Source organism: Barbatula barbatula, assembly GCF_947034865.1.
Source record: "Barbatula barbatula genome assembly, chromosome: 23".
NCBI lineage: Eukaryota > Metazoa > Chordata > Actinopteri > Cypriniformes > Nemacheilidae > Barbatula > Barbatula barbatula.
Genome location: NC_136786.1, coordinates 12,182,759 through 12,197,769, shown reverse-complemented (window position 1 = coordinate 12,197,769; position 15,011 = coordinate 12,182,759). Strand labels below are relative to the sequence as shown.

Here is a 15,011-nt window from a genome sequence, read left to right as displayed (position 1 = left end):
AGACATTAACTCAACAACCATCCATTTTATTTGGCTGGTATTGTTTTTGCAAAGTTGAGAATTTGGTCATGTGCTTTTTGAGAAGTCAGTGTCAATGAATTGACCCTTGTCATCGAGAGATGGTCAGGGAAACACACTCATGTTCCCCGTCCATATGTTGAAGAAAACTGTGGGTGGTAGTGACGTAAAACCCACTGAAAGAATGTTCTATTAACCTCCCAAAAAAAACATTCCATTCAAAGACCAATGTCTTATATAGAGGCATTACAGACAGACGTGAACATTACTGACATCAGCTTCATGATCAATTTTTTTATAATTGATAATTCGATTAAAGTTTACCATCATGACAGCACTCATGTGAAATATTTGCTATTATAAACAAAAGCCATTTGCCTTTTTTACCTTCCTGTAGCTCAGTTGGTAAGGCATCAGAGTAGCAGTGCTAAGATTGTGTGAACACAGACCGAGAAAATGTATACCTTGAATAAAAAAGCACAAATGTGCTTAATGGACATTTTTCTTAGGTACAGTCATTGAATGAAAGCATTTTTATCCAGGTCTTGCCTATAAGTCGTACTCTCACACAATGGGGAGTCTCTGTAGTTCCTGATGATGAGAAAACCAGTTGTTCTCCCAAAGGAGTAGCCAAAGGATAAAATAGCGGTGGATCTGTGCAGTCTTTACGGTTTATGTATCAGGTATGTTCCTATAAAAACCAACCTACGATTGAGCAGAAGAAATAGACAATTTCACTACTATTCAAATCTATTTCCTCCAAATTAATTTGGGCTCTTAGCAACACTTAATGTCAGAATGTCATAGCATTAGGTTTCAGACTGTCAAGGCGATTGGCATCTGGTACAGATACTGTAGATGGGAAGCCCAGACACATACAATAGTCCATAGAGCATAGAAAATAACAAACCAAAACCCACTATTAGTGGTAACGGACAGGCTTTTGACACATAAAGTTGATTTTAGATCAGTTATTGAAGGAAACATTGACTAGTTCCTAGTGGTACTGATTGACATCAATCCCAGAATGCAACAAAGCTGTTGTTCTAGGGGAACCGGTGGTGCAGTGACGCAACTGGCCACAAAGACTTGCTCTAAAATGGCTGAAGCATAAAATTTTGGTTTCAATCATGCAGATACACAAATACACATGCTCTTAGCCAACACAGCATGAAGCGGTTTATAGTGATGAAAACACAGTGCAAAACCAATGCACCAATGTTTGATTTAAATACATTTGGGTCACAGTGACATAAACTTCAATGTTGATGTTTGGGGAGGGTTGCAAGTGTTTTAATGATAAATGGATGGTGTTTAATCTAATCAAGCAATGTGAAAAATAAGCATTACATTTTAATCTGGCTTTTGTCTGTGAAAGCTCTTCAACAAAGCACTTGGCTGCTGTAAATTCATCTCTGTTGTCTGGATAACGTCACAGTATTTTTACAACTTCTTAAACAGATGAGTATAACTTGACCTGAGCATGTTTCAAATGTCTGACAGGCATCTTTAGTTTAAAATATAGTTCTGTGAGAGGAGATCAAATGTAAGAGTTTCTGGTGCAAGAAAGGGTGCAGACTTTTTCAACTTGTGTTCATCATGACATGAACCAAGCAGAGTTTACAGTCGTTTGTTTTGCGTCATGGATGTTATACTGGGCTCTTTAAACTGCCCTGTTAAAATCCCTTTCCAAACCAATATTCAGATATCAACCTCTACTGTTTGGTAAATTACAGTACAGTGCAGTGAAAATCATTGTTATGACATATTTCTTTGGCTGAATGGTTTTATACCATCAAATGAAGTGTCCACTAAACAAGGTAAACCAGAAAGAGAACAAGTTTTTGTTTTAAAAGTTTGTGATTTTTTGTGACTATCCCTCTTTTGAAAACATTAAAGCATCTGTTTTTTTTTCAGATTTGCACGCATGAAACATCTGTATCAAAGAATTTATCGTTTACAACAAATACTGTGACAGCTTTCAAATTGTAGTTCATACTCCACATGCCTTTCAGACAATAACAGTACAGTAACCTAAAATCATAGCCATGCTATTTTCAGTAGACCTTATAATGTATGAGCTGTTCCTTTGGGTAATAGAAGTTTATTTTATCGTCCATATTTTGTCTATTTCTAAGTATATAATCTACTGGTTATGATTTCAGTGGTCACCAAAGGAAAGCCTTGACATCGTGTCTGAGTCATCCAAAAAGTGTGGGTATTACGCTTCCTGTCATGTGACCTGCAACAATTCTACTAGCAAAAATGAATGTAATATAATAATGTTGGTCTCATCTTTGATGATCCTGCAGTAATTGTATTAGTAAAGACTTATTTTAAAGGAGTGGTACAAAAGGGTGTTTCGTGCATTCTGACTTCTTTACACTGTTAAACATGCTGGCTTCTCATGCTTAACATGGTCAACTTGTCAACAAACGAGTTGGATGTATCACATAACCCCATAGGTTTCGGAAAGGTTTCGGAAAGTTTTTATCGAACATGAAATTCCTAATAATTTGAATGTTATATTAACAGTGAATATATTGCTGGATTAGGAGATTGTTTGAAACGATTCCAGCGCTTAAAGATGCCAGACATGAACCGAAACAATATGAAGTGAAACTACGTTAAATGTTTGTGTTTTGTTGCCAATCGTCGCATATGTGCATTACGTCAACAACAAAACTTATAGTGAATCAACAGTTGTGCATGGATAATGCGATGATGTATGTGTGCTCGTGCTGTTAACCCCACCCATGCCTTCACAGGCTCGCCTGTTTTCAGACATATTCTTACTGTATCTGTCAATTTTATCAAACTAAATATGCTTGGAAGATAAAATAGTATGCAGTACCACTCTATAGGTAGTCAAGAGTGATATGAGATTGGCAGAAATTGCGTGTGTTGCCTCCGCTTTAAAGATATTATGATATTTCTACTATGATTGCATGATGGATCCTTTTTATATTTTCATTCTTTATAGAAAATCTCAACCAGGCACAGTTCAGAATGAAAAGGCTATTCACAAACTAAAAGCAAATTTTTGGCTTTGGTCAGAAGGTCTTGTACCAAAAGCATGGCAGCATGGCAGTGGTCCCTCTTGTTTATTAATAAAGGGAAGTGTAAACACCACAACCTTCAAGCAGTAAATAAACAAGAGGGTACTGAGTTCATGTATTTTCCCACTGTGAATTAAATGAACACAATAATATTTTCCATCCAAGTGTCACAGGGTCTGGCGTGAGAGTGTTTGGCAATTTGAGTGGAAGAGACATTTGTAATCTGTGCGTTTGTGTGTGGTTTTATATAGCCATGGGAAATAAGAGTGGATGGATTTGTTCATTGTAGACTGAAGGATTTTTTTAATGATTTTAACTAGATGACCTGCAATTTAAAAAGAATTTACTGATTCATTTTCAAATGTATCCCTTGACATCTACAGTATTTTTATTTCTTCATCATACTGTATATGAAAATGAGGAAACGTGGCTTTAACATAGCTTTGCTTTCTTATAAACTTAAGAAAAAGTCTTAGGAAAAATTAATATTGGTATGTCGCCAATTGATTGACTGGGGTTCTTGAGAACACACCAGGCCTTCTGTCCTTAATGTTTAGTAAGTCTCAGAATATGTGAACATATGCCATTATACAGTTATCTGATCTGTATTAACCCCAAAGAGAGCTGAAGTGTTCTGGCATCAGTCTGCTTTTGTACTGCAGAAGGTTTTTGCCAATTGAGCAGCAGATTTGGGATCAGACAGGCAGCAAAAGCTGATTTTTTTTGGCTTAGCTTTTGTGACTCAAATCCGTTTTGATATTGATATTGTCTGAAGGGCAAAAGTCACGTGCAATCTGACATTTACAAACCAAATCCATGTGGTTTGAAATCCAGTTAAAATCTGATTGTTTGGAATTGGGTTGGGTTGTAATGCCATGCAAGGTGTGCAAAATCTCTAAAGCTGTGCCCTGATCAGAATGTGCAATAAATGTAAAATATAATAAATACAGAAACAAATTATCTTACGAATTATTGCAGGAATTGATGAATGAATTAGTGTTTGTAAGACTTTAATATAAATAATAATCAAGTTCCCCATTAGTGCATCTATTGAATTATTTTTAATACACACATTTCTGTATTATTTACATACATTTTTATTTTCATATTATTTTTCTATCCCCCATAATTACCACTTACAACCATCAAAGAAAAAACCATGATACAGGGTTTCTACTTGCAGCGGTTGGTTTTTAATTGGCAAGAGAAGAAGGAACGAAACTGAACATATCCCAATGTTAACAACTGGCAAATTCCGTGCTCCATATCCAACCGGATTGGCGGATGATGCGTATTATGGTCCAAAATGTGTCATTTTTTGGTATACGGGGACAGTTTATTAGGTTTATATAAGAGCACATAGCCGCAGTGTTTCTGGACAAATGCATGATCAGCGAATCAGAAATTAATTTAGTCCTTTGTGTCTTGGTGTTATTCTCTGGAGATTTCAGGTGGAAGAACGAAAGGATAGATAAAAATAAAGAATGGCATGGACACTAAGGAGTGAAAAATTAATTAGGAGTAATGCTCAACTTTCACCATGCTAACATAAATTAGGAAAGAACTAAAGCATTTTCCAAAATTTTCTGGAAAGTGGTCACGACTCCGGACATTTCATTCTGAAGAAACCTGTATGAATCATGTGGCTTATCAGCCTCGTGACATTAAACATTTATGTCTGTAGCCAAGAATATAGTGCAAAACCGGGCTTTTACGACCACGGTGACCGATCACATCCAGCTTTGCCCAGACTTTTAGTCTCATTAAATAAAATCTTGAACTTCGCTTGTGAGAGATATCAACAGCAGTGCCATTATTCCTTATCTAATGAACAGTGGGACAAACCGCTGACAGGCCAAAACATCTATTAAACACCTTTGTTAAATTTCCATTTTCTACAGTCAAACATAAAGTTGATGTATTTGGAGCGATTTTGAGATCTATATTTCTTTTCAGATGGACCTGTCTGCATGATTTAAATACACACGCACGCCTGAGATGTGCTTTATCATTGTCAGATTTACAATGTGTTTCTTCAGATCTCTTGAATAAGCAGGTAATCCTAAACAAAACTAATTGAATTTTGGCATTTTGTATATGTTACATGCATGGAGCCATTTTTACTTCAGCGCCATGTCATTCAGAATCTATATATTTTGAGAAATGTCTCAGAGGTTTTGTGTCCACACAGTGGAAGGCAATGGGGCCAGTGTTGTTTGGTTAGCAATGTTCTTTAAAATATATTGTTTGTTTTCTGCAGATTAAAGGATGTCATTCAGGTTTTGGTTGAAGAATGGCTAAGGAATCAATTTTAAAAGGCAAAACTTTTCACCATTTTTTTCTGAAATCAATCTGAACTGTAAGAAGATTTTTTGTAGTTCTGTTGGCCATTACATTTATTCGTTGTAGATCTTTATTGAATATGTTACATCAGTAAACTTTTCTGCCATTTCGTCCAATGCATATAAAGTGTTATGAATAATTGACAATGTTTGCAATGGGACCTATCAAACGGTGTAACAGCACATTTACGATACCACCAAAACTTTTTGTTTTGCTTATACAGTGTTAATTTTTTATCCTTAGAAACACTAATTTATCAACATGCTTTTAATAACTGTTGTTCACATTATTCCTGTGTTAAATACACTGCATGAGTGTATACTGTATACTGCTTGCTCAGCAAACCTTTGCCATAAGCTTGATAGATCATCTTTTCAAACACATCACTCCCTGATGCAAGTCCCCTCATAGTCATTAGCATTTTCAGTGGTTGATAAGCATCATATTAATTGTCCCCAGAGTTCTCCTGCTAAATGCAGTGTTGAGCCAAGCATCCAAGAAACCATGGCTGCTGTTATCTTTGGCTGTCACCCGATCAAACTCCAACTGTCTCTGTAATCCACAAGTTATTTAATGGGAAGAGAAATCAGCAATGAGAAAAAAATCATTTGGCTGAAGTATTTAAATAAAAGGTGTTTGTTAAAAGATTTTGGCATAGGCTCACTTTACTCCATCACTTTCACTCCAGTGCAAGTGCTTACATCCAAGCACACTCATTTGTAAACATTGTCAGTCAACAACAAAGTTTGGAATTAAAGGTTTGGTGTGTGAAATTTAACAACATCTAGTGGTGAGGTCAGGAAATGCAACCAACGGCTCATTCCACCCCTCCCTTTCGAAGCCCTATGGTGGCTGCATAGGAGTAAGATGTCATTAAGTTTTCGCTTCTTTGCTGAAGGAGATAACATTAAGAAACATTCAGAGCAGTTTGTCCGTTTAGGGCTACTGTAGAAACAACATGGCGAATTCCGTGCAAGGGGACCCACGGTGTATGTAGATAGAAATAGCTCATTCTAAGGTCATAAAAGCATAACGTTTCATTATGTAAGATCTTTATACACCTCTGGAGACATATGCATATTATATTTCATTTATTTAAATAGATCCTCAAAAATCTACACACTGGACCTTTAAACTCTTTAAAATGTTTAGTCTGTATGTCTATAACAACTTCACACAGAATATACATACAAAAAACTCCATAGTAATTCGTGTCATATTAGAAATAACCCTTATGCTCCAGACATTTGTCTGAGGATATGCCAGACTGTTTTATTAAGTCATACACAGTCCATTTATGACACATTGAGCATTGCGTAAGAAGTGGACCCTTGTGAGAGGGTGTATTGATGTTTACAGTTGATTCCAGCTGTGCCGTGGCTCACCACTGCATGACTGCTGTATGTGTACAGACGTGAGATAATTATTCTTCAGACATCTTTGGGAGAGATTTTCAGCATTCATATTTTTTGTAGTTGATGGCCTTCTTGAATTTATGGTTGTCTTGGATCAGTAATGCAATGCTGTCTGAAAAGGCAAAAATAAGATTTTTTTTCTCTGTGTTATAGGCTTGAAGGGTATCATGAGGGTCTTGTTTTTTAAGAATCTTGAAGAAATATGCTACTGTACCCCTCAAAGGTTCGGCGCAGGTCACGAGAGAGAATGTAACAGGAAGTGAAAGTGTGACATTGACAGTGTATGTGCAGAATGTACTATTATATAAATCAAGTATTCTTCATATATTTTATGCACAAAAAAAGAAACCATTCTCTTAGCCCTTGCATTAAGGTGGAGTTCACATTTGCATGTTTAAGTATCTACCCAAAGCCCAAACATGGCCTGATCCCCTATAGATCAAAGCTGTTGGACACTGATGGTCTTGGCATATTTGTGTAGCAAACACATGCGTATTCACAGGCTGGTGAGAGGAGACACAGAGACCCAACCACAGCATGAGACCAAAAACACTGGCGTAGCTCAAAGCAGCTTCAAAATACAAAGACAAGCATTTGAGGAGAGGGCTGAGAAGATGTCCATTACTCGACCCAAAGAAAACACTGCTTAGTTTGTCAAAAATGACATCAGATTATTTAAAGCCATAGACCGTTTCATCGGACGCGCACGCATCTGCCGCCAGTTCACTTCCGGTTTGTGTCTAATAATATAACTATTTATATTTTATTAAATGTATGTTCATATTAATTTGCATTATTCTTTTTCTGTATAATAATTGTATTTAAAAAATGTTGTATGTTCACATTAAATAAACAATTTGTTGAATGGGTCCTGTAGTTTTGATGCTGGTACATTGACGAGCTTGGTATCGGAGTCTACATTCAAGTAACCGTTCTTCTCGGTTTCTTTTGATTGTTATCAGAAATAATCCACAGGCATTGTTTGTGAATGTGTAGTGGAAGTTAAGTTGGGGATTTGCACGGAATTGCGTTTCCTTTTGCTGAATGTTTTGCCCCTCATGGGGGCGCTCTGGCGTGCTAACGTGGTGTTCACATGGTAATGTGACCACACGTCCATACCCTCTATAGCAGTGGTATTCAATTAAAGTTCCAAAAGGACAAGTCATTATATATTCTTCCAAACAGAGGTCCGGACAATATGTTTTTTTATAAATAAATCAATTAAGCCCAGTTGGATATACTATATATACTGTATAAAAGATATGATATTTTATTTGTGTTATATTTTGATATCCACACTAGCTATGTATGTGAAGGCTCTGGTGGCTTTATAGTGCCCTCTTGATAGAAGTCCGATAATTGCAAATGTAATGTGACAATTAAAATGCTCATCATAAACAGAAAATAAAGTTACTTACAAAATTAGCCTTTCCATGCCATTCATATCAGAACTACTTCTATCCTTAAATAATTTCCCAATTAAAACATTGTTTATTACAAAATGTGACCCTGCGTGTGAAAACCCAGCAAAAGTCCTTCATAAATTCATCCTTCAGGATATTCTGTAAAAGTATCACAATATCTTCAATATTGGCTGAATAATGCCAAAATCGTAGTGAAATGAATGCTTGAAATCAATCTTTGATGCTTGTTATATCTAATAATCAATCCGATTCTGAGACTTTAGCCTGGGTTTTCAAAGGGTCAGAAATGGTTACATGCTGATCAATAATGCTAATGCTAAATGTAGATAAAAACCTTATGGTTAATAATATCACAAATCTGGTCGAAAAGTTGGAGATAGCAAACCGTAAACAGACTGACGAATGCAAATGCTTTAATATTTGCTGAATTTTGTTTACGTTTGTGTGTCCATTAACCTGCTCTGCGTATCTGTAACAGTGTTGATAAAAAAGGACGTGTTTGCTGCTCATCATGCGGCTTGTGTTTGGCGGGAGAGAAGGAAAGGGTTCAGATTAAGCTTGTTTGGTGCTAAATAAAGATATTAGAGGATATAGCGGCAAAAGATCAATTTCATAAATGCGCCTGAGTGATTCTCTGTTGTGTAGTCACACTGCTCAATTTAAACATGCAAAATAACCCAACTTTTTTGTTTAATAGGCTATGTCACTATGTCTTGCGGTCCTGATGGAACGAAGCAAAGGTATACTTAAAGTGATGGTTTATCCAAAAAGTTAAATACTTTCGTCATTTTCTCACCCTCTTGTCTTTTAAAAGCCTCCGCAGAACACAAAAGAAGATATTTTGAAGAAAGTTGGCAACTGAACAGTGCCAGCACCCATCTACTTCTATTGTATAGACACAAAACCAATGCAAGTGGATGGGTGCCGTTTAACTAAATTCTTCAAAATATCTTCTTTTGTGTTCTGCAACAGAAAGAAAGTCAAACAGGTTTCAATTGACCAGAGGGTGAGTAAATAACAACAGATTTTTCATCTTCGGACAAACTATCACTTAAGCAACTAAATATAGTTTTATTCTTTCCTTTAAATGGTAATATTTTCAGTTAGTTTGATAAAACAATACATATTAGAATAGAAATGTTTCAAATGTGACTACTAAATGTGAAATGTGAAGATTCCCAGCTGAAATAACACAGTACAAAAGCTTGAAATTTCATTAGCAACAATGTGTGGTCTCAAAAGCCAAAGATGACTTTATATAATGTGTAATGCATTTCAATAAAAAAGTGAGATTTTTTAAAATATCGGGTGGCATCATGCATTCCAAAAACAAAGCAGTGTTCATTTCTGCACATTAAGAAAATTAATTAAGGATGTAAAACAAGTCGGTATGCTTAGCTTGGCCGAAACAATCCCATCAAGCAGGCTTTAAAGTGCACGGGCCCAGAAACTTGGCTCTTCTCTCGTGTCTGCATGCTTGTGTTTATGCAGCCCTTGTTTAAACATTTGAGGAGCACATGTACGATGAATGATAGCAGAAGGTTTCATCAAAAAGTTACGATGTTCAAACTTGCAGGGGGGCCATTCTAACACTCGTGTCAACAAGCCAGAATCCAAGCGGCCTGATCGGTAAATACTGTAAAGCTGCTTTCTGGAAGGCAGACACTTATTTCTGAGAATGCCTTTTGACGGGCCAACACATTTGGGCGAAATCGTTTTCACCGGGGTGATCACGCCAATTGTGACAAACTGAATAACTGTTTTTTGGACTTAAGATGATTTGACATTGACCGCTACAGTATCACAGGGTATTACGCAAAAGTGCTTAGTAGACATTAATGCAATGGTAACCATGGCGCCTGTAGCCAGCAACAGAGCTAGGATTACGAGAAAAGGATGCCTGTGTGAGAGCCAATGGGTGGCAAGGTCAACAGAATGACATCAGTGTTACTTTGTGTAGTAAGTGATACTAATCACGCTCTTGATATATTTGAAGAACTACTTGGGCATTGTGTCAGTGTAACGCTTTGGCTTACTGACAGATTTCACAGTTAAGGTATGAAAACCCTAACTTAAACACCTGACATCACATCCTGAAAATAGCAAACGGGGAAGGCTGGTGAATTATGAGTCTATGGTAAGAGCATCAAGCGTATATTTATGTGCCAATGACAGACAACAGACAGAGCCACATGAAGCAGGATTTCTGGGGATCTTGCAAAGCACTCATGAGTATATATCACTTGTGTCCATGGAAACTGGATTCTCTGCCCACTCCTAGCCTTTGTCTTTGTCTCCTGCACGTTGCTCGGACTGCGAAGATGGACTGGCGCAAAAAAGCACCCTGGAAGTTTCCATGCACCCCACCCGCACGGAGACCGGGATCACTGCCACTCCACATTGAGCTTTGTGAGACGTTATTTACCTTATTCTACTTTGCTAGATTTTCTTCTTTTCTGTTCACTTTTACTTATTACTGTCTAATCAGAGTTTCTGGTGTTCTCTCTTTGAGGGTGGGGCATTGACTTATTCCCTCCCCAAAGGTAAGGAAGATGGATTTTTCAAACACACCCTGCCAAATTTAGGCCACATCAATTGGCGCTGGACTGCACAGGGTTTTAAGGTTGCCAATGCTTAATCACGTTCACGTTTACGAAAAATTAGCTTTGAATGTGAGTTTATCAGGCTGATGTGGATATAAACAGAACACGTGGCCAGCTCCATGCACGTGATTTTGCCTTTTTCAAGGGAATAAAATAAAGCCTGGTTTATGCAGTTTTTAAACAACGTGGCTACTTAAAAGCTAAACCATTACAACTTATAAAATAGTTCATACAAATGATGGTCAGTAAGTCCAGTCTGTTGGGACATTTAAGACGTGATGTGGGATTTTAATGTTTTGTTTTTGTTGAAATAAAACTAATTTTAGAATACCGAGCTTGGAGCTTATAAAATACTCTCTGAGACATTTTGTGTATTCATAAAATATACTTTTATTATCTTTTTCTATTTATCTTATGACAGCCTAATGAGACATAGTGTAATTGTGAAGACTATGATGTGTAAATAATACCTTACATTTGACAGGTACACTTTAGTATGCCTTTGCAATATTTGCTCTGCACTCCAGTGAAAGGGTTTGAATACCTCATGGACCGCAATAGAATATCACGTCTGTTACATCTTGCAAGACGGGAAACCCCTCATTCAATTGTTAAAAACACATGCTGAGATTTAAAAACGAAATAACAAGATGTCAAGTCCAATCGACTGAGAAATATGTAACGTGATTTATTTAGTCAGCTGCAGGCTCGGTTATTGGACGCAGTATTGCACATAATCTTAGTCCACACGAAACACAATGAGATAAATACTCCATTCGAAACGCACACAACTAAAACAGCAGGCTTATACTGCCACCTAATGTATTAAAATATATTTAATATTTTCGTTTAACATTGCGTTTGGATATAATCAGACAATTCAAAGCAACAAAAAGCAATCATTTTATTTAATATTTTAATATTCGAAATCATTCTAAATGTTATTTGTTGACAAATGAAAACATCTCTGTTAAGCTTTTTATCATTTGTAAACCAGACATCTGCAAAACAAAGAAATACACATTTGAATACATACTCTTGTATTGTTTGTTTTGTACAGAGAGTGGGCTAGATCATGAAATAATATATATATATCATTTTATTCTATCAGATGAAAAGCATGAATCCATACATTTTACCAGTGCAGAACAAAGAACATTACACATTATCACAGGTATGAGATATGTTGGGTTATGCAAAACTGTTGCATATTATATATTGGCCATTAAAGGACGATGTGAAACCATGAATTGCAACTAGGTTTAATCCGACCCGCATTTGAAAAAATTGATTTAATTTGTTTCCAAACTGTTTTGTTTCTCACTTCAACAGAAAAGTGCTTTTGTGCAACAATTATGCATATGTTACCTATAAGCCAAATAAAATATGCACAGGTCAAGACAAAACATTGAGTCCCAATATCAATCTATCAAGACACAAAAAGTCTCTTTTTGAAGTAATGGAAAGCAAAGTAAGTGGCGCCCCCTAGCAATCCAATCAACAGAGTAGCACCAACAAATGTTGGAGCTTTTTTCTTTGCCACCCTGAACGCAGTGGGCAGCACAGCGGATATGAGGATGTTATTGACTTGTCCAAGCACTCTGTGGAAGTTGGGCCGGTTCAGGACAAGCTCATAATACGTCTCAAGGTTGACTCGGATCCCATTGCCCCAGTAGCGACGGGACAGGCCCAGGAATTTCAGTCGGTGAAGAGTGACAGCGAGAGAGACGTCAGCAATACTGAAGAACTCCCCACAGAGCCAAGCCTGTTGATTTCCCTCTTCTAGACAGACAACGATCGAGAGAGTTATATGGTTATTAATGTCATTTTAAAATAAGATGCTGTTATTTCTTCATAAAAATAGCATTTTATTGTAAATAAAATAATAACTGTCAAAACTTTTTTATAGTTTTCAAACTGTTCTCTTACCTGGTGTCTCCTCAATCCTCCTCTGAAGCTCTGTCTCGACTTGATCCAGAACATTCTCTAGCTCATCCAAGAGTTTCTTCAGATATTTCATATTATCATGGTCAAACAATTTACTCTAAAGAAATGCAAAATTACTGTTTCATTCATATGATTCTTTTCATGAAATTCAACAATCAGGTTTTTTTGCCTGAAACGAAAATGAAATGCACATGCTCACAGAAAAAAATCATTGATATCATCTGAGGTCTTTGGCAACATCCAGTGTCCTCTGCTGCACAGATACCCAGAGCGGATATTCATCTGAATTATTTAAACAACATTATGTCATTCAGGTTTACTTACCTTCAGGCGTCTCTGTTTTGCGATATAAGCGTCTTTTAGGTCAGGATTCTCCTCTGCTAGTTTCTTTAGCTCTGATTCCGTATTTCCGATCTGTGCTATAAGAGACAGAACGTACAGAACACCCCCGATTCAGAAAACCATTACATATTGCAACAGTGAAAATAATACAATATTTCATTTTGTGCTCAGACAAAATAACGTATTTGTGCAGGTATTATACTCAGTTCCTATTCCTTACTGCGTATGTGGGTGGTGGCATAAGCCGGCATGTGGGAGTCCACGGTGATCTCTGGGTGGAGGATGCACCCGTGGGTGTAGGCATCCATCTGCAGGGAGTCCAGCAACTCCCTGTAATGCTGAACTCTATGGTAATATATGCTCCCCTCCTCCGGGATCAATTTTGGAGTGTTTTCTATAAGAGAAAGTGGTAAAAGACCACATAAAAAACGTTTTAAAAAATTCTCACAAACAAATGACCCTGGATGAACATGAATGAAAAAATGCAACGGGAAAATCACTAAATGTATCTATATGAAAGAGAAGATAGCCTTCACAATAAACATTTTAACTCACTCTCCATTGTATCTCACGTAATCCATATTTCTGCACATGCATGCTGAACTTAAAACAGCACATCGCAAACATAAATGCAGCCAAATGAAAGAAAGCAAGTAATACAGTACAGTAAAAACAGGCCGGACAAAAAAATTAATAAATCAACAATATATCTTTCTGACATTTTAATGCATTCATTAATTACATGTAGGTTAAGCAGTCCATTTGTTAATTCCCACGTTTATTAAACCATGACCTTTATGTATCAAAGGCATTCTGCTCTATCCATTCATGCAACCTGCTATGGACATACAGTCGTAGGCTATTTGTTTACCATCACAGAAGTTCTGCTCCAAGTAGTCCATGATTTGTGTTGGATCACAGATGACACTATCATTGTGAACCAGTACAGGGACTTCTCCAGAGGGGTTCAGATGCATGAACCACGGCTCATTATGTTCACTAAGAGGCAGACTCACATCATATTCCTCACACTGAAGGCCTTTCTCCGCTATTGCCAGTCTCACCTGTGAAAAGAAACACAATGTTGGATTGTTTGGGTGATTCTTATTGATAGTCCAGGCTTGCATTCATCTATTGCAATACAACAGTATGCCATACGTTACAGTGTTGTCCTTCACAACACAAAAATCATCATATGTAATAGCCAATAATAACAATAATATGCAGCATTAATAGTGTAGAATTACGAATAATTAACACACAGACTGAATCAAACAGGTAACAGGAATACAAAGATAAAATGTATTTAAGGATGCGTTTGTTACTGTCACAATCACAACACCCTACATGTTATCCTTGAGCTCTCCACACAGTGATGTGATATTGTGAGGTTTCTTACCTTTTGTGAGCTAAAAGATTGTGTCCAGTGGTATAATATCAGTTTGCTATCTTTGTTTTGTGCGCTTTCTATAACCTTGCCGCTGTCTTGTGACACTGTGTCCTTTTTAATAAGGGCTTCCTGTGAGTCTCCGATGTTTTCCACCGCCATTTTCTCCATCAGTGGATGCGTTTCAAAACCTGGGTGACTACGACAGACATCAAGGCGTTAGCAGCTCTTTTGGGGCATCATGGGACGCTCAGAGTCAGCAGCGTCACGTTGTTTCACAAGCGCAAAGCCGGTTATTCTATTGCACCTACTGTATATGCTCAATACTGCTGGTGACCGAATGCTGTCTAGATAGAACGCTCACTGGGTTTTAAAACACAGCCATTTGTCCAACAGTCCAGCCTCCAGGTGTGGTACCCAACGTCTTAAAGAACACGCAACCACACTCGCAGTTCGCAGACGCTTTGTGATGG

At 37.2% G+C, this 15,011-nt stretch overlaps 1 protein-coding gene across 1 annotated transcript; it reads right to left on the bottom strand.

Moving 5' to 3' along the window:
- Positions 1-11,527: 11,527 nt before the first annotated feature.
- gdap1 (ganglioside induced differentiation associated protein 1) lies at positions 11,528-14,948 on the bottom strand. The gene is made up of 6 exons (XM_079487735.1): positions 14,551-14,948; positions 14,023-14,215; positions 13,372-13,545; positions 13,134-13,228; positions 12,792-12,906; positions 11,528-12,644 (listed from the first exon to the last, which is right to left on the bottom strand). The coding sequence occupies exons 1-6, from the start codon at positions 14,707-14,709 to the stop codon at positions 12,292-12,294; spliced, it is 1,089 nt and encodes a 362-aa protein (XP_079343861.1). The 5' UTR covers positions 14,710-14,948; the 3' UTR covers positions 11,528-12,291.
- Between the last annotated feature and the right edge of the window lie 63 nt (positions 14,949-15,011).